At 34.9% G+C, this 24,610-nt stretch overlaps 1 protein-coding gene across 4 annotated transcripts in view; it reads left to right on the top strand.

Annotated features, from left to right (window-relative positions):
• The window catches only part of LOC126850288 (nucleolysin TIAR-like), a 382,595-nt gene that overhangs the window by 292,442 nt on the left and 65,543 nt on the right, over window positions 1-24,610 (top strand). For all 4 annotated transcript variants that reach the window (XM_050593136.1, XM_050593137.1, XM_050593135.1 and 1 more), the window contains one exon: window positions 4,254-4,341. In XM_050593136.1, coding sequence (XP_050449093.1) covers window positions 4,254-4,341 — 88 coding nt within the window. The remainder of the gene's footprint in view (window positions 1-4,253; window positions 4,342-24,610) is intronic.

The following is a 24,610-nucleotide window of genomic DNA, read 5'->3' as shown; positions in this document are numbered from 1 at the left end:
TCTCTCGTGCACATGGGGTGCGTGCAAGCCACTCGGCCCGTTTCGAGGTACAATAAATCAACATTTCACCGTTGTCCGGCGAAATTAAGGAAACCCTTGATCTACGGGCCATCCATGCTCGATTCCTGATGTACGGCGTGGCCCGGACTTTTGTATGTCCACCCCCCGCATTGTGCTGCTTCAATGGATCTCACTACCGTGGCACGGCGTTCGGATTCGTTTCTTTCCTATTTTCTCTCCATCTTTTACCTTCGAAACTGTCAAGAGGATCCATTCATGTCGTCAACCCGCGTGAAATCGTCACGCAAGACGTGACATCGAAGAACAACCTCTCGAATAAATTTAAATCAAATATCACGTAACGGACTATATTTTATAGAAAATAATTACTTTTTCTTTATATATATATATATATATATGCTAGATAGATTTATAATTATATATATTCAATAATCAAATTTTTATATTATTTTGAAATTAAGTTGCCTCAATATAATCACGGATTATATTGTAAGAAAGATAGTACATACATAATTATTTTTCAAATTTCAAGAACAATCTAAAATTAAATTTGGAATAAAAATATATATTACGTACATAGTACATGAAAAAATTTAATCACACAACGTAGTAAATTAATTCTAACTCTTTATCTATTTGATTTAAAAATAATTCATTTAAATTTTATTAATATCGATTGAATAAATTTGTACAAATCATTATACTAACAAGTTTTCGCGCGCGATATACCCAGGTATCTATAATTTTACAAAATTAATAAAAATCGTATTATATTCATTTAATGTTATCTTTCTTCAAATATTCAAATTATAAATAAATGTGTCTCACACATACAATATACATCGATAAAACCGCTTGCATCTTTAAATCTCAAGGGACTAGCTTTCGAAAAATTATCTTAGCTTATCAAAAAATATGAAAGATTTTCCTGAGTATTAAACATAAAATTCATTTCGTTAAAAAAATCGAAAGACACGCTACATGCAAAATTAAACGGCCTTGCCTTATTATTAACTCGATGTATACTTTCTCGTGTACAATCTGCATACACACGTCGTAAACATGCAATACGTACATACATGACACGCGGACATGTATCACGATTTTAATAGCCTTGTTTCATAACACATTGAAATTTCAACGTGGCAGTATGTCACGACCATGATGATGACAGTAATAATAATGATGTTTACACTACTGTTACAACTATCATTGTCACTAAAGTTGATGAAAATGTTCAATTCTATATTAAAACGGAAGTATTATTTTGCCGGCTAGTAGATGCGCAAAAAAGAAAAAGAGAGAAAAATGGATAAAGCTGCAAATAAATGGCGTTCCATTAGTCCCACCTTATTGAAAATTGTGGACTACATTTAACCACCCAGACGGTGGGCGACTCATGACGCGTGACGTCATCATCAAAGATCCTTTAATGCTGACATCTTTTTCATGCTACGCCCTTTCTACATTCAACCAGGCCATATTTCAACAAACCTTCTCCCTATGAAATCAGATCTTGCCAACTATTTACTGCCGGATGATATCGAATTCGATAGATTTCGTGAAATTTCGTTGGAAGCAAACCGGTTCCAAAACCACTTTCATGCAAGATCCTTTTCGGTAAAATTATGGGTATTTGGTTCTTGATTCACAGAAAAGGTTTCAGTCTTTTTAGTCATTTTGAGTTATATGAATGCGATGCTCGCTGAAAAATTCAGTAGACAAGAAAAATGCATGGATAATTTAATCAACTAAAGAAATCTACAGCGTAGATGAAAAGAACTGTGTCAAGCAAAACATTTCATGGAACTCTCAACAAATATTTATCTCAATGGTAAAAGAAAAATCTTTTTTATAATTAGAAACATAAAAGAGATGCTCAAGTATATCGAAATATTCATTAAAATTAAAAACAAAATTTAAGAAAACTTACTATCTAAATTTAAAAACTGGCACACACAAATTACATTAATTTTAAAAAACAAATATCTACAATAGAATGGCACGTGGCTTCTATTAATATATAATATTTAGGAAGAAAGACAAACACAATATATGTATCAAAATAACGATAAACACTATTGGTTTTATCTTAATCTTAAATTTCAAAAAACATCAAATGATTTAGGCCAAGATATCGTTGATTGTGTTGTTAAAATTTCGAGGATCTCGGGATGAGAGGGAAAAAGAGAGAGAGAGAGAGAGAGAGAGAGAGAGAGAGAGAGAGAGAATTCGTGGGCAAAATCAACTTTCGTCAATTTCCTGTTGATATCTTAATAGCCCCAGGATCCTGGCACGATGCGATAGTGTCGACTGCGTCAATCTAGAGGGAAGAAGATGATGAGAATCAGACTAATTCACAAGAATGGGCCACTGTGTGTGCCCACCGGAACCTCCCTCCGACCGGCAAGGATAGGCCATCAAACTGATTGTAATCAGACCACCCTTCGTCTCTGACGGTCCACTTCTATTTTATCCTTCCTATACTTTCCACTAGCGGCACACTACGCATTCAGAGTAACCGATGCCCCTGGTAGAGGTCTTCCGGCAGTAACTCGATTTTCGACTACTCTTCTTGATCTATTCCTGGGAATCAGTGTGGATGAAACCATATTGAAAGGGTGCAGATAGGAGAGAGGCAAAACGAGAGAGAAAAGAGAAGAGAAGCATATTTTATCGAGCCGATGTGCGAGGCTGTACCGCAACACCGCGACTTGCACTCGACTGCACGACCGTATGCGAATCGATAATTTATCCCCCCAAAAGCTTACTTCGCACACCGTTTCATTGCGCCCATCCTGGCTCGGATGATGAAATTGCACAAGTTTTTACGAGAGTAAAAAGCATATGTAATTAAAAGAAATCATGGCGTTCGATGCGCTAAGATTATCGACAAATTGATTCACTTATATATATTAAATAAAACAAATCTTAAAAGACGAGCAATAGAGCGGCATAATTAGAAATAAAATAAACGAATCATTCATTGCCTCTTGAGAATACCGTAACTTTATATTAGAGATATCCATAACTCCCAAAGCAATCGCGTTTTCAATCGCATTTCGATCAACGAGAAATACAAGCACGTTTAGTACAAATGTATTAGAGCACTTATAATTCAATCTTGTGGAATAACATTAGCATACGTTATGTCATACGATGTGTCGATTTGAAAATTTGATGTGGCACTTCTGAAATGATAAATGTTTGCATAATGTTATTTAACATAATATTATTTTGTAATCAGACGTCATCACAAATTCTCGTTTGTCTTCTCCAATGAATAATGATATTGTTGCATATTATTACACACAGTTTTGCAAATAAAACTCTTGTAACAAAATTAAAATTAATTGTCATTTCCAAAATTCGGCAAACAGCAATGAGATTGATTGTTCAAAATGGCTATGTGGTTAATAATTACTTAATTATTATCCATTTCAAGTGCTCGGCAATCGTAGTATTTGTTCAAAAACAGCTGCGATTAATAATAATTATCGTTATCCAGTCCGTGTAGGAAAAAATTACTACGTATCTCCACACCAACTCCTATTCTCCATCGAGTTATTTTGAAGTGTCTATCTTAGAGGTTGCATCTTGTGTATTATGAAAGATCTTCGATTGTCGGAGTAGCGTTCTCGCGCATAATTTCCCGCGATATTTTATTTTCTTGTATTTATGCCAGATATTTTAGATCGAAGCATGACGCTGTTAGCGAAAGAGTGTCCATTACTAATTTAATGAAGTGATATTCTCAGAACAGCTAGGCGTGTTATTTATTCGGTATGTGACAACTATATAAACACTATTGTATATTGTAAAATAATATCGCATAAATCAGTTATATTAAAAACCAATCTCACAAATATTTATGTTTTAATTTTTGACATAGAGATGAATGCAATAAATATTAATTTCAATTTTTAAATAAGCTTTATAGGAAAACATTAATCTTTTATCAAGTTATTGAATTTTTATCTACAGTTTTTGTTAGACCACTGACAGCGAAATTTAATCATAAAGATATATGTTTGAAACAGGGATAACAAAATAAATATATTTCATTTTTCGTTTCCATTCAGATTTATGCTACGTTCTTATTGCTAAAAAAATAATGTTCGCCAATATATGAGCATTATTATTCTGCATCCAAATTTTTTCTGCCAAAAATTCACCGCATTGTTTATTTTTCCAGAATGTATCTAATCGTCTTATAATATTTTTTGTTCCAGAACACTATCACATATTTGTTGGAGATCTCAGCCCGGAGATCGAGACACATACCTTGAGGGAAGCATTTTCAGCCTTCGGGGAGATTTCGTAAGTCTTCTTAATCTTGTTTATTAAACATAACTTATTTTTCTACTAGAATTATATAAACAATAATATGACATGTAATATGTCACAACAACAATTTTCCAAAGACATAAAATAATCTAGTTTCTGATTTATAACGATTTTTAACGCGACTTTTTTCTCCTACATTTAAAAGTAACTAATGAATATACAATCACTTTCTTTCTTAATAAATTATCATACATTACAATGCTTATATAAAAAGGCACATTTAAGAAAAAGATTTAGTCCTTACTCTTGTAGAAAGTATAAAAAGATCTCCATTTTAACAATATGAAATATTAAAGTTAGGCAAAAAAATATTTATTCTTTTCTATATTTTTTAAATACTATATAAAAATATCAGTTGAATAATTCGTTATTTTAATATGCATATATATCCCAAATATAAAAAAAAAATATAATATTTATATAAGAGACATGTATTGTTATAAGTAGCATATATATCGTTTGCAATCTCGATACTTGTGAAAGTAAGTTTTATAAGCAGTGCTAAATCACAGCTTCACCGCTTTGGAAAATGTCTGTGCTGACGATAAATAGACATAATCAAATCCCTAGAAATTGCAATAGAAGGAGAACCGGAATATTTCGTTTTATCAAGCGGCTTCGTAAGTTTATTACACTTTTAACGATCTCGCCCTCTCGTCCTAACTGAGCTGTTTTACGAGTTTCCATCATCGTCCGACGTTTCACGATGCACCGACGCGAACAATAATAACGCATATCTCTGCGATCGCGCGGCAGCTACCACGAGTCCTGTGACCTTGCGCTCCGTTAAACTCGCCGGTCGATAGATGCATGACGATAATATCGCAAGCACCGATACCCTTCGAAGTCGGGTGTCGCTGCGAACTAGTAGTGAAGTTGCGTCAATCTCCGCAGTCTTGATCGATTGTATCAATAAGCCAGTAACACTAAGATGCTTGCATTTATACAGCAGAAGTTACAGCGGTGAAACTGATTTTACGCATCTCTAAACAGACTGCTCTTATCAAGACAAATTAAATCCCTGTGAATTTAAACTCATTATTAATTTATATTGGATAAAAAATTTAAATATTTTTTTTCTCTTGCACCTCTCTTTTCTCTTTCATGCATAAAATATAATAAACAAATCTAAATTGTAATAATTAGACATAAAACTATGGCGAAACCTAAACTATTGTCAAAAAATTTTTTAAATCTTTAATATAAACTTTTAAAATTATTATTCTTTTTAATTTTATTTACATTTACAAAGGATACATAATCAAAAATACAAATTACTGTTGTTGACATTGTGCATAGTGTGATAATGCTCTAAAATTTTCAAAAAAAGAGAATTATCTTTATTTCTAAAGGCAAATTATGCCACATATGCCACATATACCAAGGATTTGTGATGGTCTAATAATAGGTATAATAAGTGGCTTCGATTTCGCAAGGAAATTATATGAGCAAAACAAAAGGAACATATTGAGCTTACATTTTGCAAGTATGCAAAGTGTCAGTAAGCCCGCGCTCTACATCGATTGTATCTGCAAACAGTATGCTACGCCCTGTGATTTTACGTGACGAAAGTCAGGGACAGTATCGCGATTTCGCGCCGCGATAAAACCGCAAAGTGAACGAAATAAATACACTCGTAACTATGTGACATTACTTGTACTTCACCGAGACATTTATTTCACACAAATATTTCTCTGGACGGGTATTTACGTGAACAACAATTTATCATCGCGCGCTTTATCATCTCTCTATATCTTGCGCGGATTAAGAATCTCAATCCGTAAAAATCGTAGAGGTAAAATCGCTCTTTCTAAAGCATAGATCTTCGTATCCGTTTCTCTTGCGGCAAGAAATCTCCATTCGGATTTCGCAGCCTGATTTATTCTTGGCTCATGCAGATGCACCACCTTTGCGCCGACGAAACTTCGCGAGCATTTTCTCGATAGAGAGAAAAAAGGGAATCGTCGAGCAAGGTATCGAAATTTCAGATTCCAATCTAAACTCGGCCTTCGAGCGACAACCGTATTCGGCGGTGAAACAGCTGGAGAGGTAGGTACAGTTTGCGCCGCTTAGTACAAGAAGACGGCAGAAAAATGGGCCCCTCTACCCTTCCCACCGGAAAAATCGATTCAAACTCGCTTCACGAGTACCTAAGCCGCGCTTTAAAAAGCTAGTGAAAAATTGCCAGCGGTTTTCCTCTTTTATTTTGTTTTTCCCAAGCCCCTTCTTCTTCCTCTCCACTACCACACCAATGCTCCTCACGCCTCTTCTATGCTCCGTCCAACGCTCCTTTCTCCGATCCCAAGTACGCTCTTCCTCGCCTCAGCTGCTTTATCCCGGAAAGGCCTGCCATGCCTCGTTCCTTATGCGATAAACATTCGTGATTAATTATATCTTTAGTGCGATCCATTCGATCGAGGCTGATATTACACCGCAAGAAATCGTTGTGGGTAAAATACATTACGCGAATAACAAAGAGGCAAGTCTATCTAAATTTGCCTTTGAAATAGCGTCGTTTGACTTTCTATAGTGATAAACGCAGCTTAACGCAGAAAAGCGAGTTATTACGAATTTATGTCGATATTACGTGCTAAGCAATTTCACTATTCTTATATACATGCCGGTCAGCGTATTTCCCTCAAATATGAATAACGCCATGCTGGCAAATATCGCTTGCCAAGCGTGAAACGCGGTTTAGCGCTTCTGCTTTTCGGGCAAGCCTTTATGAATATTGTACCATAAATTCTAGTTTTATATATATATATATATATATATATATATATATATATATATAATATACATGCATGTATATGTTTGTATATGACGTATGTTTTATATATGCGTGTGATCTGTCACCACAAAATGTCATGATAAAATACATCTTCTTTTATTTTGGTAACTTCAGAAAATTACGTATTTCTTTTCTAAAAATACTCTGTTTTCCGTAAAAATAAAAATTAATGGAAAAGTGTGACTTATATTATCTCTCAATTTATTTAAACATGATTATATATAAGCTCTCGAAAAACTTATATCTTGTTGGTGAACTTTCACGATCAAAAATATTTTTAGTTAAAATAAATTAGAACAAGAATTGCATTATAAAAAGATAAGATAAAAAAGACAATACTTAAAAACTTGAATAGAATATTTTGCAAAAATATTGAGATGAAATATATGCACGCGCCCATTCTCGTATTAAATATTAGAGAAAGCGTAATTATATTTAACAAAGGGGAGAATTTAATTACAAATTGCTGATTTGCCCGCTATTGACTAGAAATTTTAACAATGCAACTTGAAATTTTAACCATGTATATTAATTATCGGTCATAATTTGCAAATGACGCAACATCGAAACATAAATCGAAGATTTAATTGATGTCATAATTGCTGATAGAGTATAGCAAAATAAATATGCTTTGAAGAAGATATATTATAGATAAGATATAAAAAAAAGAAGAAAATACATAAAATATAATGATGACTTTAAATTCTACACTTTTTGGTTGTTTAATATTTTTATGACATTATTTTCATATATAAAGAAATAAAGCCTTAAATATAATAAATATTTTTTATAAAAAAACTAAGAGTATCTATCAAAACTTGGAGAAAGCTGCTACAATGCGCATTATTACAATGATTACAATAGGAAAGGGATTTCTGAAATGGTCCATTCACATGAGTACTACAACTTGCTTCAACCTATGTCTACATTTGCATACAAGCGCATTGCACTTATACCTTGATTAATCTTGGAGAGATTCAAAGTAGCCACCAGGATCAAAGACAAAATAGCTTCGGATAATACAAGCCGGATTATGTTCTGTTATAGTTTTATATAAAAACTCTATTGCACGGTTAATTATTATCTATTAGTACAGAACGCACTTTCATTAAGAATATACAAAATTAAGAAAATACGACAAAAGAAATAAAAGATACGATAAAGTAAAAAAAAAAAAAAATATATATATATATTAGATGAAATATTCTATATACGAAAAGTTTGTGCGTAAGACAGAACAAATATAAACTTGACATTAATTGAACTTTATAGAGACATTTGATTTATAACTTATAAAATGCTACAACACAATACGATAATTAAACATTTAATTATTCAAATAGTGCCATCTATAAAAAATATAGTACGACAACATATGTAAGGTTGGTTATATTCGAAGAAGCCATTCATGCATGTTGCTCTCGGGAGTGCCGCTTATAGTCACGTGTTTTGGGTATTTCCGTAGAGCGTTAGGCCGTTAGTGTCACAGCTTGATCTCGGCGGAGAACCAAAGCTCGCTTTCAGGTTTAAATGGTGGTTAAGTAAGCTGCACGGTCGTCTCACCCCAACTTAACTGCCCTTCGACGATACACGTACCGTCTAATATACACATTCACGCCGTGGCACACAGGCGTATTGCTATTAAACGTGCGCGCACGCTCATGCATGCAAACGCGGCTAACACGTTTCCAGAGAGAGAGAATCTGACGCGCGTAGCTTAACTTATGATACACGAAGGCATCGTTATAATCGGACTCCTGCCATTTTGCACGTCCACCGACTACACCCCGACCACTACCCAGTTTTAATCCATAGATCTAGGACTTGAAGGAAATCTGGTGCGATGTCGGCGGAATCTTGGCAAAAGTATAACGAGTAGTGGCTCGGCGTGTCCCCGAGCAGCGCCGCGCACATTGCCGTATCCGAGATTTCGTTAATATTAATATTTAACTACGGCGGAAAGATTAAAAAGTTTTAAGGAATTTTAATATAACCGTCCCCCAGAGAGTCGTTTCCATGCTGAAACCTGCGCCAGACGTTCCCACACGGATGCATCAGACACGTGTGCGTGCGACCGCATATACCATGCGCGAATATATGTATGTACGCGTATATGTCATACACGTGTAACGTGCACACGTGTGCAAAGCTCGCGTAGGCGGACGTAGAGGAGAACGAATACATATATACGCGCGAGCACACATTGAAATTCGACTGCGGCCGTTTCTCGCGGTGCAGCGAACAGAATTTTAACGACCCTCGTTATCAATCTCGCGACGAACGAGTTTCGACTGACCGGCCGATCGATCCCGATCAGCTTCGCGGTGTACCTTGTCCGTTGTTCGTTAACGCTCCGTTGAATCGGCACCCTGAAATTATATATATATAGCGTCAGTTAAGTATATCATAGACAAAATTCCCACGATAATTATCCCATGACATTTCCGATAATGAACATTATCATCTGATGTTCTCCGTGTTAGGAAAGTATTCCATCTATTTTAATCGTTTCTCTTTAGGTACAAATCTCATAGGTTTTTTACAAATTATATTTTTTATGAATTATATTGACTGCGTCAGTTTTTTTTTTTATCGATCCTATATGTACTGTTTCGGCTGGGTATGCGTTTAGGGCTTATCGCACTCTTCACGCGTGATCTACCATGTATACAACATGCGTTCAAATTAATATTTCGCTGAGCGAGGTGAGCAACACGCATGACCAGTTTAAATGTTGAGAGTTTACGCAGTATTTTGTTCTAGTCTTTCTGAATAATCTGTTAAAATATTACATGTCATTTATATCCGGTGAAAATATGCCGCAACATGATAGACTTAATGTGTGATTGTCGAGAAAGAATAAATTTAATCCGCACGGAACGATAATTTGTTTTTACGCGCGTGTATGTATGTATTTATATATATGCGCGCAAGAAAAAATTAAAATTTTAGATTCATAAAATATTCTTCTTTAACTAATGAGTTAAATTTTTTAAATGTAGAAAATTTTACAAGTAATATGTACGACCAAGTGAATAAAAAAAAGTTAAATTCTATGTTAAAAGTGTAATATATTTTTTTTTTTTAATTTATAAAATATATTAATGCTCTCCAATTTCCTTTATTACGCGTAAATTCATCTCCAATCATAATACGTAAGTTAATAAAAAGTGACGTTGGGACGTAACCTCTGCAAGAATATAAATGATATCGATTATACACCATAAGCACATGCGATAACACCTGTTTTTCACTTTAACGTTTAAAGTAACATGACTTAGCTCTTTAATCATTCTTATAGAAAAAGAATATCATAAATGAGGAAAAAACACTATTTTACAGAGCATACCTAGTAGTGAGTGAAGTTTTATTTATTCACGGCGGTAACTTTGCTTATAAATTACAACCAAAGCTTCGCAAGTAAGAGTTAACACACCGATAATGATCGAAATATTTCGCGGCAGCTTTCCTTAAGAATTCGCACTAGTACTATTTATTCTCCGACCCGGCTATAAAGAAGAAAACGAGTGTGAGATAGCGTCGAAAAGATAAAAAAGCATGATTGCTTTACTTTGCAGATCGTCGCTGTTGGTCGAGGGTAAGCGTAAAAAGAAGTGGGAGGCAGTAGAATGGGAGAGGTAGCGGCAAGGGCGGTTGGAAAAGTTGACAGCCTCCGAAAGTTTCGACACCCTGTAGGGAAAGCGACGGCTCGATTAGTTTGCAAACGACCGTAACTTTTGCTCGAGATCTTTATCCGTAAAAGTACAGACAACTTTCTCGTACCGCGGAGGCGGCAACGGCGGGAGTAGGTAGACAGATAGGTAAGGGATACGACTGTTCAATTGTAATGTCTGGACATAATAACTCAGCTTTCACTGTACGTCCGCGACGTATTATTTTTTTTCTCCTTCAAATCGCGCTCTCTCATTTACGCGTATTCCTTGCCTCTCCGCCGCGCTTAGACTTTCTAGCATTACCGCAAAGTAACTTCTAACTCCACCGTAATTTTTTCAGGATTATCAACGCGCACGTGGTCGACATTCGTGCTTGTCAGCTGAAAGCTTTTTAAAACTTCGTGAGAATAGTACAGAAGCACGTCCACAGAGGTGTGAAAATTTTATGCGACAAAAATGAAAAAGTTCTCAGCAATTGCATGTATAAAACCGTTCAATTTTTGCCCGGGGTTAAACATCGTTTTTTACTGTCACTAATGTAATTCGATTGTCACTTGCGCAATCTCTCTCCCTATCTCTCTTTAATGTCCATTACCAGATGTTCTCATCCATTTCATTTTCCGATGCACATGCTGGCTCTTGTAGTAAAGTATCCAATCCGTAAGAAAGATGAAGGGGATCAAAGCAACGCGAAATAGCTTACCCCACCGGATATCGAATTTCAAGGGTGGAAGAGAATTATTACTTACAAGCCTCTCGCTGGTTGCGTACTTACCCCCTACTTACCCCCTTATCGGCTATCTGAAAGCAACCGTACATTTCTCATACTGCGTAAACTCCTATTTATTCGTCGATACATTTTATTCAATCCTAAAAGTAGCACGGCTCTGACATAAGCGAATGCCAGGAATTACGCCGAGTAGGTATGTCAGAGGAATTCTGAACCCGCATAGCGCTTACGCTTCAGCGGAAATTCCTGAAAATGTTGCGATCTTCAAAAATCTTTCCCGCTGGCGGATACGACGGCGCGGCGTCGACGACAATATCCCGTTCACAATTTCGTCACTGTCACAATGTTCGTGCTAATGATACTAGATACAATTCGCGCGTACCGCCATCCAACAAAGACATACTATAACGTTTCACACACAACCGCCCGCGTGTTACGCTGGCGGAATTCTTACTCGCGCAAATCCACGCAGATCTATATACTCGCGAGTGTTGCGAATGTGCGGTCACTTGATTTATTGCTTCTCAAGATTATCACTCCCTTTCGGAGCAGAAATCCGCCTCTCTTCTTTGACCTCTCTCAGTCTTTTTTCTGAGAATCCTTGCTACTTTTCTGAGTGCTTTGTGACTTCCTGCTATGGTTTACGAAACGAATCTAGGGTTTGTAATTGTAGACAAAAACTGTAACGTATATATAAAACATTAAGATCGCCTTATAATTATTTATAATTATTATAATTATTTAATTGATAATCCACCTACGATAAGCATACAATTTTAGCCGAAAAAATATTACAATACATTTCGCTGAATTTTTACTGGTAATAACGATATTATACTGTCTCGATATGTCTGACTATAATGGCATTATACTACTTAAATTTGACTTCTTTACGTTATTATATCATTCTTTACACACGTTGCATACATGTGCGATGTCAAATTTCACCAACGAAATGTGTGTTACAGTATTTCGACATATAAATTAAAATTATTTCTATTTGTAAAATTTCAGTTGCAGACACAAACAACGATAAGTGAGACGAAATTATTCCCGCACGATACATTCCTCGACGCAATTTCATTCTCATCTCATCGCGTCATGTGAAAAACTTCCACGTCAATCTCATTTTATCCGCGATAAATCCGACGTATATTCCGTGCTCTCTAACAAGTACATATGCTCGTTTCTACCGTATTACTCGTACGGTTGCCCTTCTGATGCACAACGATAGTACGAGCGGCTGACTACGTCGTAGAAAAGGTCGTGGAGAGCGATATTCCGTGAAATGATTCAGGGAAGTCGCCGAATGATGCGCCTCGCTGGTTCGGCGGTAGACACTTAAAATCCGGAGACTGGAGTCCTCTGCTCCAGGCTCCAACATCCGGGGGATTCCATCCCCCGGATCTCGGTGCTCGGTTATAGTAGCCGGTCGCTGGCGACCGAATCCACTGAACGAGCACTCGGACTTGAGACGTTGTCAGAGTTTAAATCTTACCCCCGTCCGTCCTCCTCTCGCCTCCACTGCCGGGCTGCACCGGCGCGCGAACACCCCCTTTCGGTTCCTCTTTATTTTCCAACTCCGTCGCTCTAGAAGGCGACTCGGTTCCTCTCTGCCTCCAACTCCTTATATGGCCGCCTTTCTCGACAAACTGACCCCGTAAACTTAGCCTCGCCCCAGCCATCTTCCTCGTCCCCCTTCTTACGTCTCAACCGACGCTTCGCCCTTCGGCAAATAGTCAAAGAGAATTCGGTTCAACGAAGCTGTGACATAGTTATGACCACCTTTAACGTACCTACGTGACATGGCATTCGAAATTGTCTCGCTTGCTTTACACAGTTTCAGAAGTCTAGTAGCCTTTGGCGATCATCTCCTCCTCTTACTTCTCGTCGCGAAGTGTCAATTGCACGCTGACTCGTGTAATGCGTCGAAGGAACGTCAAATTCGCGCGAACGCCGTATATTTCGTTCCGATACGCAATTAGTTTTTTTTTTTTTTTATACTTTGAGTATTTTAAACAAAAGAAAAAAAAAGAATTAATAAATATATAATCAATTTTCTCGCGCGTTCCATCCTGATGAATTTAAAACTCCATCACGATCTTTAACGTCCTTAACGTTCCGTAGACGGTAAGTACGGTAGCTCCGTACTTGGCAAACTTCTTTCGGCACGGTGAACTTTCCTTCACTTTCCCGACTTCGTTGGCAACTTTTGAGATACTTTGCTGCTTAACGTAAGCATTGCGCGACATCAAACCGTTGCGTACGCCCTTCGAGTAAATGTCGAGACGGACCATTCTTTCCACAAACAGTTTTCCAAAGAACTCAACGGAAATGGCGTAAGTAGAAGAGGAATGATGTCGAAGACGTGTAATGGTTGGTTCCCTCAGAAAGGAAGCATTCGATATGTCGGATATTCGGGTGAACTAGCCAAGCACATCCGAGGTGGAGGGTTTTGGTAGGTCAACGGGTATGAAATTTCAATAAGGCTGCTACTCTGCGTCGCCACAGAAGAATTCCCTCGGCGCGCGTACAGTCCATCAGGGTTAAAATTATGCTTAGAGTCTGAAATATCGAGCGTCGAGGAAGAAGGGCGTGGAGGGTAGCGCAAGGGAAGAGCAAAACGAAGATCTTGGAGGCGGATGCGGGAGAGGGAGAGAAGGAAGAGTAGAGACAGAGATCTAGTAAGAGGCTGCATCGTGCATTCTCTTTGTAAACCCTGCTAAGGATCTCCTGCCATACCCTCGCTATCCTCTCGCGTAGATAGAGAGAAGATAGACTCGAAGTACATCCAAATACAGCCCACGTACGAGTCTCGCTTTGAAGCTCAATATCTCGTTTGCCAGGAATCGAACCTGCCGAAATCAATGTCACGCACAAGTCTTATCCCGAAGCTCTCAGTTTCATTGCCTTCCGCCTACGACTCACTTGCCACTCAAATCACGTGACATTCAAGATCGAACAAGTTAACATTTGTATTTTGAAATAAACTTTATTGTTATAAAAAAATTACGTATTTTCCAGAAAATACAATAAATAAAAAGATCAGATATCTCTATCTCTATTATATTTAGAGTATATAATTATATTTATATAATATATATATCATTTTTTTAAATAATGATACAATATTGAATATACCAGTCAAGCCTAGATTATAACTTAAAAGCATTAATTCGATGATACTTTTTAAAAATAAATACAGTAAAAATTTTTGGCACTTTCTTTAAGAAAACTAATTAAATTAAAATTGATATTTGCTTTGACATGAGTACAATATCTATTGAATATTATGCAAATATATATTAAATGTGATTACAGATTATTTCATATTTTATTTATAGATATTTTTATAAATTTACATTAACTTTGAATCTACAACTACTGCATTAAAAAAGATAAACTCCTAAACTCGATTATAATAAATAAAAGTCGTAAACATAAAGAGTTCGTCGCTATGGGCTAAATAACACTATAGAGAAGCACTTTGCTCATTAGCTCATAAAAGTGCACGCTTATAATGTATGCTTTCTTGCGAGTAGACTCCTCAGGTACTTTGGTCGCTTCTTACTTGCCTCCTATATATTCTTTAGACCTCCCGGCAACCTTCCATTTTGTTTTCTTTTAATATATGTAGGAATATGATTTATTTAATGTCTACAAAATTAGACAATTTTTATTAATTAATTTCTTCTTGTATTAAAAATTTATTTCACATTTGCTCAAACATGTTTTCTTTAATTATTTATATAACATTTATTAATAATCAAAAGGAAAATGCTAATTAATCAGAAACATTCAGTATATACATGCACACGCTCACTCGGAAGAACACACAGTAGTCTAAGAAAAGACTAGGGTCAGTATCCAGAGTTGTCTACTACGTCAACGTGCTGTATGCCTCGAGAGAGACGTCGCAGAAAAAAAAAACTACCCTTGGAAGAATGAGTATATGCCGACGCTGAGCCCAAGCACTCGCCCAAATAAAATATTCAGCTCACTCGACGGTACAACGATATGTATACGTTCTCTCTCTCATCCTTTCTGTCTCCCCATCCTGTCTCCGGCCTACTCCGGATTCTCCAACGGGCAGTTCTTCCTTTCGATTCTTGGTACAAATTTGATCAAATTTTCGTGCAACTTTAAGAGTTAGCGATTCATGATGAATTTTTAACTCGTTGTAATTCTACATTGACGAACGTTGAAATAAAATCAACATATTAATCTAAAATTTTTTTTTTCCTTTATAGCTAATAATAATACGATGATGATGCAAAAGCAATCTCGGAATATTTTCTTCTATTTAGACAAGAAATAATATTTCAGTATCTTTCGAGAATATTATTTATCAAAATTTTTGCTCTATTTCTATGTCACAGGTTTGCTATTCTAATGTCAGAGATTTAAATCCTTATTTCTAAAGTTAACAATTCTTATTACAAATAGCTATCAAATAATGCTAGAGAAAGTAATCTTACAGAATATATCATAGACTTTATCATAATTAAGATTTGTAATCAGTTTCTTTATGCTGAATGATATGACTAAATTAAAGTTTTATTTTTTTTATATGTGTGCTTCTGAAGTAGCTCTTTGAATAGATGCGAACTGATTTTTTCTCCCCAAAAATGATTGGTTATAGAATTCCACAAGATATACGAGAAATGATAGAAGAAATGGATATCCTTAATAACATAGGAAAATAAAATATTTCAGCAACATTGGAGGGCCGATGAGGGTCTCGCTCGTGAAAGAAACCATTATTTATCTCTCAGTAAGCGCGATAAGGTTATGTGAATGCGATATTCATTTGTCAAAAGATGATAACAGTCTTAAAATAAATAAAAGACGTGTATTGTACGAAAAAATTAATCGTGCAAATAAAGCAATAAACTTACATTATAATTTAAAATATTAATATATAGTATATAAAATATTAATATATAATATATTAAAAGTTTATACACAGCATTTAAAATAATCAAAGATTCTCAACAAAAATATTAATAAGACGTTAATAATTCCGCTTATTGACACAATTCTCATCAATAAAAGAGACTTCCTTATTATTACGCAAAGCGTGACTACGAAAAAGGAATTTTGTAATCGAACAAAGCTAGCCAAGCCATATCACATTCGATACACAAGAGCGTTTAGCATGTCGGTGTGTCACGATATTAAATCGTCAATTCTTTTCCATGGACGAGACGGCAGCCACAACCGGCTTTCGCCACGACCACCGTAATAGTCGGCCAACTCGTTCGAACAAAGGCACTTGGAAAGGGAAGTCTACGAGCGTACGATGCGGAGGAGCAGATAAAGGTATACCGGCGGTGTGGGGTTGAGTATTCACGATCAGACGCAACACGTAAAACGATGCAGCTCCAGAAGCAGCGGCCTTTCTCTATGAAAGTGCCTTTCCCCGCTTTGCCAATAACGCACACTTCGCGATGTACACACAACTGTAGCCGACACACCAGATCGGGTAGTGAGTAAAGGAGTAGAGAGAAAGCAACTGTTGACGACTAAGAGATGTGCACGTGAAAAGAAGGAAAATGAAGGGGAAATTGATGGCGGAAGCGTGAAAGAGAGAAAAAGAGAGTGGGAGCTCTTTGAATACAACTGCAATTCGTGTCGACTGGTTGGTCGATGGACTGATAGCTTAAGGGACTGAGACATCCAAGCATCGGGAGAACTGACGAGAAGGGGAGGTATGGTACGAATATTTAAATACTGCAGGGATTTAAAAAAGTCTTTGGATACCTCTATCTAACTATCGACACGGGGAGAGAGATTTGAGCGCGAAATAGTTGCAACTTGAACTTCTGAAAACGCGGCCGAAATAAGGAGGTCGAGTGTTGGAGAAAACAAAAGAGAAAAAAAAAAAAAAAGACAGAGTTGGATAGACGGACGATTGCGATTGTACGTGTCTATATGTAGAAAAAGTCGCGAATATGATGAAGCTGGAAATGGCATACTGACCTGTTTATTCTCTATATAAATCTGAAAACCTTATTTGAATTTTCTAATGTAATAATATTCATTACTTTTAATATAAGAATATTCATTACTTTGGCGTTCATTATTTATTATAACTAAATCGTTAATTATTTTCTTTTAAAATTGTAGTAAAATGATTTTTTTTTTTTTTCATTTGTTGATTAGTAAATTTATTATTCCGTCAATTACGAAAGTTCAAATATCTTTAGCAAAATGTACATTTATATAACCGATACGTACGTGTGTATAAGAAAAGTTTCCAACTTGATATCGTAACAAGATACTATAGAAATGTGCAGTTATAAAACTCTCGTTTCGGATCATTTTGTTTTGTTTTCTATACGGACTTATTTTTGAGCAGGAAGTTTGTATCGTTTTATCTCTCGAGCTTTTGGTCATTTTATTCAAAACAGTGATAACAGAGCTAGAGTAATCGTTATAATTTCATGTACTCTTTTACATTAATTATATTGGCTCGCAAAATATAAATTAGAAATTCTCAATGATAAAATAAACTAAATACATATTATTATATTATAGAGAAAAATAATTTGTCGTGATAATCAATCTCAAAAATTAACGCGATAAAAACTAACATTTTGTTACTTACTCAATGAGGTTTCAATACGCCATTGTTATTTTAATATTTTATTATTCTTTTAACTAGTAATTGAATCTATTAACATATTTTATTATGAAAATTTAATAAAATGCAGACTCACAATGCATGCAATATAATGTATAAAAAATTACAAATAATACAAATATATTTATAAAAAATTTTATTTTGCAAATAGTATATATGCATTGGTTTTAATATTTTTCAAGCATTGGAAAAATGTAGCAAGGTACAATTAGTTTGCATGTAGATAACATACATATCAAGCAATCAAATTTTATTACCAATATTGCAATCGAGATTTCATTATACGTTCCGGAATATCCACTTTTGAAATATACAAAACGTAATAACGTTCGCTAACGTTGAATATATTTTTTTTGTTACTATTCTTTTTTATAGCCATGGCATTGTTTGCGTTAAGACCTGCGAAGCATCTCATCTAGTTTCACTTGGAAACTGTACAATCTCGAAATGCAACATTTCATCTGCTTCACACATTGAATATATTATGCTTATTTATATAGAAATCTTTACTTGCAAACCACTACTGTCGCACTATACAATAAAATATAAACCAAAAACTTTCTGTCCATCCATCATTGAATATGAAAAAATATTGCTTTATATATTTTTATTATTTGCATAAAAAGAAATAAAATTTTATTTCACATATTACATTTTTTATAATTAACTAATTACGTATAATTAATATAATTAATGTTGATCAAACAACTTTATTAATTCATCGAATACTAACTGATTTATACTACTTTTGCAAATGATCGATTAAAAATATATGCATTGTTAAATCATTTTATGCCTATTGGGATAGTTTTTAGAATGCGAACGATAACGACTAAAAACTGATACTCTCCAGAGTATCGTTCTCTCTGTTCTCTTGCATAGTTGTTTAACCATAATATTCTTCTAAATCCCTGGAGTTCCATCGAGATATGGTTTATTATCGCAAATATTGCAGTATATGTGAAGGTTTTCATGATCACATTTCAAAAGAAGATAACGCGAAAATATTTTATACTTCTATTACTTTATTGTACTATTTTTAATTTATTTAATATTGATTTGTAATACATATAAATAATTGAAATAAGCCTAGAGAGTATTGATTTTGACTTTTATCGAAGTACAAGCAAAGTGGGTAATAAAATATAAGCGTCACTATTGTTGAATCGTCAAAATAATTCTTTATCTAAATCTTCTTATCAAATAATCGATTTCCACATGCATAAACAATAAATATGTAAAGAAATGCATGTGTCTTTGTTATTAGACAAAGTAAATGCATAATTAATTATTAATATTTGTGTTAGATTAGTTATTCAGTAGCTAGATACAATTATAATGGCTATTCTTTATTCTCATTTCGCGTATACCATAAATTACGCGGCATAAACATGAAAACAAAAGACGCAAAAAATTGACGAAATTGATGGAATTTATATTTGTACCTCATTTTCTATGATGACTACGACGAAGGTCGGACAAGGGTTACGATAGACGGGCGGTCGGTCCCTAGTAGATATAAACTCATATTTTGGTCACTCCGGCGAGCTTTAATAAAGAAAGCTCCCTTCCTACAACGCAGGAAGGCCGATGAGAGGCGGTGTACCGTGAATCGTAGTCGCTATATAGATAGCCGTAGCTGTCAGTGAGCTACGCGGTATACTTTTTCAGTATATATGACATCCCCATATACATATACACACAGACGACATATATAAAAAGGGAAAAGTATGGCCGAGAGCGAGGGACTAGGCCAGTGATGTAGCAGTGGATAGGATAAGGTAAAGAAAGAAGACAGTTTTGAAATAGCACGAGATGAAGGAAGGATATCAAGGACGAAACGAGGATGAGGCGTTGTCTGTGAGTCATAGTCGAGATGACCCATCCCCGTAGGAAGCCGTGGCTTTACAATATTAGTTTTCACATTTTGAAAAATCCCGTCATCTGATGCGATCCCGAACCCTCTTATACGCGGACCATCTCTCTCTCTCTCTCTCTCATCGTCTCCTCACTCCTCACCCCACGATCCTCCCCCTATCCACATGTCGGCTCCACTCCGCATACACCCGCACCCTCTGCGTTTCAACCTATATTGTTATTTGCATACCCGCCACCCGCCACGGTCTGCGCATGAATATGGATATGGATGTGGATGCTCAACGTGCAGCCTCGCACACTGAAATTTCGACGAGGTCTTCGTCGGAATTTCGGGTCGTAAACGTTCGTCGTATTATACGTACACAGGTACGTAGATCATGTGTATGGCGACGTACAGACGCGTCCCGAGGCTCTGTCGAAGCTGCTGCTTTTCACGTTTAACGGCCGAGCGTTTCCTTTTATCGTGATTCGGGAACGAGGCTCGGAAGATACAGAAAGCTTGCTTGTCAAAGGAATCAAAGCCATATTAAGTATATTAAAGGAACCATGAACTATCTGCTTCCATATGTAAAATGGGTTGATATCTTAAATACGAATTATCAATTTATTTGTTTCACGAAAGTCATGATGAGACGCGTGGCAAGAAGTTGTTATTATCATTTTAATTATTTAATTCATCATAATGTATATTTAATTTAACCTTGCGCGCAAGCCAAATATATTTTTAAAAAATTAAAAAGTAACATGTCTTAATTTTTAAATTTTTTAAATTTTGTAACATTTTCTAGATCTTAGAATTACTGAATAATTATTACATATAAAAAAATTAATTAATTAATTAATTTTATTTATCTTGTAAATTTGACTTTAGAAATTTGTTGATCTTTCGTACAGCTGAAGGAAATCTTAGCCAAACTTTGTGATGCATGAAACTTGAAAAGAACTTTGCGCATTAATCTGATTAATATATTATATCTTATCAAATAAAGTTGTATTAAATATCGTAAAATTAATAAATTGTTTATATCCCGATAATGTTTAATGTAAAATAAATATCAATAAATAAAAACGGAAATAAAAAATTATTTTAACGTTTGCTAATGAGGTTATTAGTGAAAAAACTTATAGATTAAGATAATTCGTTTTGCAAGCGATAGAGCGGACAAAAGTTGAGCGTCGGCTCAGCTCCAGAAAAGAATTGATGATAATAAGACGATAACGATGGTTTCGAATATAACTACTGAGAACAGAGCACTTGTAGCTCCATCGTTAAAATATAATTTTATGTAAATAAAACTCCCTGGGCCCGCGCAAAATTTGACTTGATTTAAACTACGTGGTTTAAGATAGAACGAGGTCTCGGCGGAAAGTTTTAAAGCCTTGAAACAGCGCTGAGATAATATATATAATGTAATTACTAATTTATACAGCCACAAGTTCTCCGATTGTCGTCATTCGTATTTTATGCATTAGATATTAATTAATAACAATGACGCAAAATTTATTCTTTATTTTTCTTAAAATGTTGTTAACTTATCATATTTTCCATATCAGAATTGAGGCAAAACAGAATAAATAATACATGTAATAATAAACGTGTTTTGAAACACCGTTGTTGTGCCGAGCCGATTTTTACAATTTACCCAAGCTATGCCGACTGTGAAGTGGAAAAAAACACAAGGCACTAGGCAGATTGCCGTTGTATATGTATGTATGTACAAAATTAATTGTGCTCACGTTTACCAAATTCAGTTGCGTAAACTGCTCCGGTACACATGTCTGAAAATAACTCGTTTGATCGCGTGTGAAAATAGCAAAATTGGCTAACGCGTTAGTTTTCCAACACTTTCCACATTCTTTTTCAGAGGCATCGTAGAATAAATTGCATTATTTGCGGCATTTATCAGTAGATTACGTTTCATAATGCTATCTGAAGCAGAAACCTTTTAGAAACATTTACCATTTTTTTATATCGTATAGAAAAGTAATGCATTTAATCAAAAATAATTTCCGTGATGTGTTTAATATTTAATATACAACATAAAACTTTGTCATGTAAATGTATGTGTATTCATTTATTGAAATATAAATTTATATACATGAAAATAATATCTTGACATTTGATAATACAAAAATTACTCGTTATCTATGGCACATTGTTATATTAAAATATCATTCTCTCTCTCTCTCTCTCTCTCTCTCTCTCTTTCTCTGCCTATATCGTTTTATGTAAGTTACTGCAAAATGCGTAATGCAATGTGTAAATGGAAGTTGTTATCGTTCATTTACCATCTAGAATATTTTCCATTTTCATACTCTTCAATATTTATACGATCTCTCTCTTAGCCCCTCTCTCCCTCCCTCCTCCCTCCCACCCTCCCTCCCACCCCTTTCTCTATCACTCTTTTTCTCTCTGAAATATTGCCCTTCTCTGAGAATATTCTTTGCTACTATCTGCCTCCTCTTTGAACGTTCACACGGCCAGTAGTATATTCATATTTCAACTTCAAGAGCTACTCTTACTTTATACCTGTTTCGTATTTTCGTAACATTTTAAGTTCCCTCCCTGAGGGCTTGTCCACGGGGCATTCAAAAGGCATACACTTCATTCCACTTCGCTTTATTCCATTGTTTTCCATCATGACTCGGTTGAACTATTCTCTCGTCTCGTGCATATGTTCTACCAAAGTATACACATACATTGTCTTACTAATAACAATGAAAAGAAGGTTTATTGAATATATTACATTTTTCAATTACCATTGTACCAAAGACTATTTGTTTAATTAAAGTTATTATATAATAATTATAATGTATATGATAAGTTACACTTTCAAAATGCATTGTGTTATATCAAAGTTTTTTTTTTACAATTTACAATGATTTCTTTTTATTTCTCTTTATTTTAAGCAAAGTAAATGTTTAATTCTTTTAATGGAAATAGAAATTAATGCAGTATAGAAATTTGTAGAAGTTGTTACCTAACAAAGTTGTAACTCATGGAGATATACTCGCAATTATGTGTTTATGTATTTTGAAACAAGCTAATTAACCATATTCAACGTACAAATATGTGATAGAATTGAGCAGTTGCAATAGAGAAAACTCGTATTAGTTGTATTTGTAAGTTCTATATTATTATCACATATATTTTCGAGAGAAAGGCAAAAAACAAAAGCAGTTTATTTTTATTTAATAATATAATGTAATACACGTAATGTGTACATTCAAATTTTACAAATTTGCATTTCATGGTGCATCGTAAATGATTCTCTCTTTTTTTTCTTAGAGAGAATTATTCATATACTTACTGATACATATCTACGATTAAAGTTTTACATCGTATATATGATTCAATAAAAAAAATTATTTTTCCTTTAATATTTGTACAACTATGAATCATACTGTCAGCGTATGTTAGGAAGGTACTACTGTCTGAATATATGTTGCAAAAGTACTACTGAAAGATCATACTGGCATACATGAATTCCTACCTATCAACAGGTTGAAATAAATGGAGCCAACATGAAATAAATTGGTACAAGTATAAGTACGGACAATGTAAGAAGTAGGACAGTTTCAAATATCGAGATTTATATTTCGAGGACAACGTTAAATACGAAAGAATTGAACACTATACTGATGATATAGATAAATACATAGAATTCTTTTAAATATGTAGAACAATCATATTTTTTACGGAAAAAAATCTTTTTGGAAAACATAGTAATATCAAAAAAGTATATCATAATTTATTTAAAAATAAGTTTTTTTTTTATTTTGTTTTTATTGAATTTGTAAATCTTAGATAAAAATTTGTGTCACTTCAAAGTATATTTCATAATTGTTGAAATATAATATACAAATATAAAAATTGCCTTTTTTCGAAAGACGATCACTATAAAGAATAAATCAATACCTAATATTGTTAATCTGTATGTAAAAATTTGAAATATAGACTTATTCTATATTTGTGCATACATAATGAATAAATTGTACTTCTTAAAATAATTATATGCCAAATTACATTATTATTGAAAGTATGCCAACATTATATAATGAAAAAAAAAAAAAAACATCCATTATATCTCGTTAAATAATTGCTTCAATTTCCAATTTTCACCACTATTGTGAATAACTGAACGTAATAGCGGATTTACATGGATACAACACTTACGGGTAACAACGTTACTTCCGGATACACGAACCGCGACGCGCTCAGTTATCCCTATTGCCTGATAGTTTTTTTCGCGCCACCATGTATCGACATATATTCGAGGCGTCCGATGCCTCATGTAACAATTAGAATTGCGGGTGAGTTTGGGGCTGACCGCGACAAAGCGTGCACCAGCGAAGTATTGAGCCGTGTATTTCACAGTTTCTCCGTCCCTCATGTCCAGCCGCGGCTCTTTGTGTATATGTATGTGTGTCGCACAGTGACATTCACAAATGGTACGCACACGTACACAACTCTTCGCCCACCCTTCCGGCCTTCCACAGCCCATTCGCTCTTCCTGCAATAG

Source organism: Cataglyphis hispanica, chromosome 6 (genome assembly GCF_021464435.1).
Source record: "Cataglyphis hispanica isolate Lineage 1 chromosome 6, ULB_Chis1_1.0, whole genome shotgun sequence".
NCBI lineage: Eukaryota > Metazoa > Arthropoda > Insecta > Hymenoptera > Formicidae > Cataglyphis > Cataglyphis hispanica.
The sequence above is the reverse complement of the archived record's forward strand: the minus strand, read 5'-3'. Positions and strand labels throughout refer to the sequence as shown.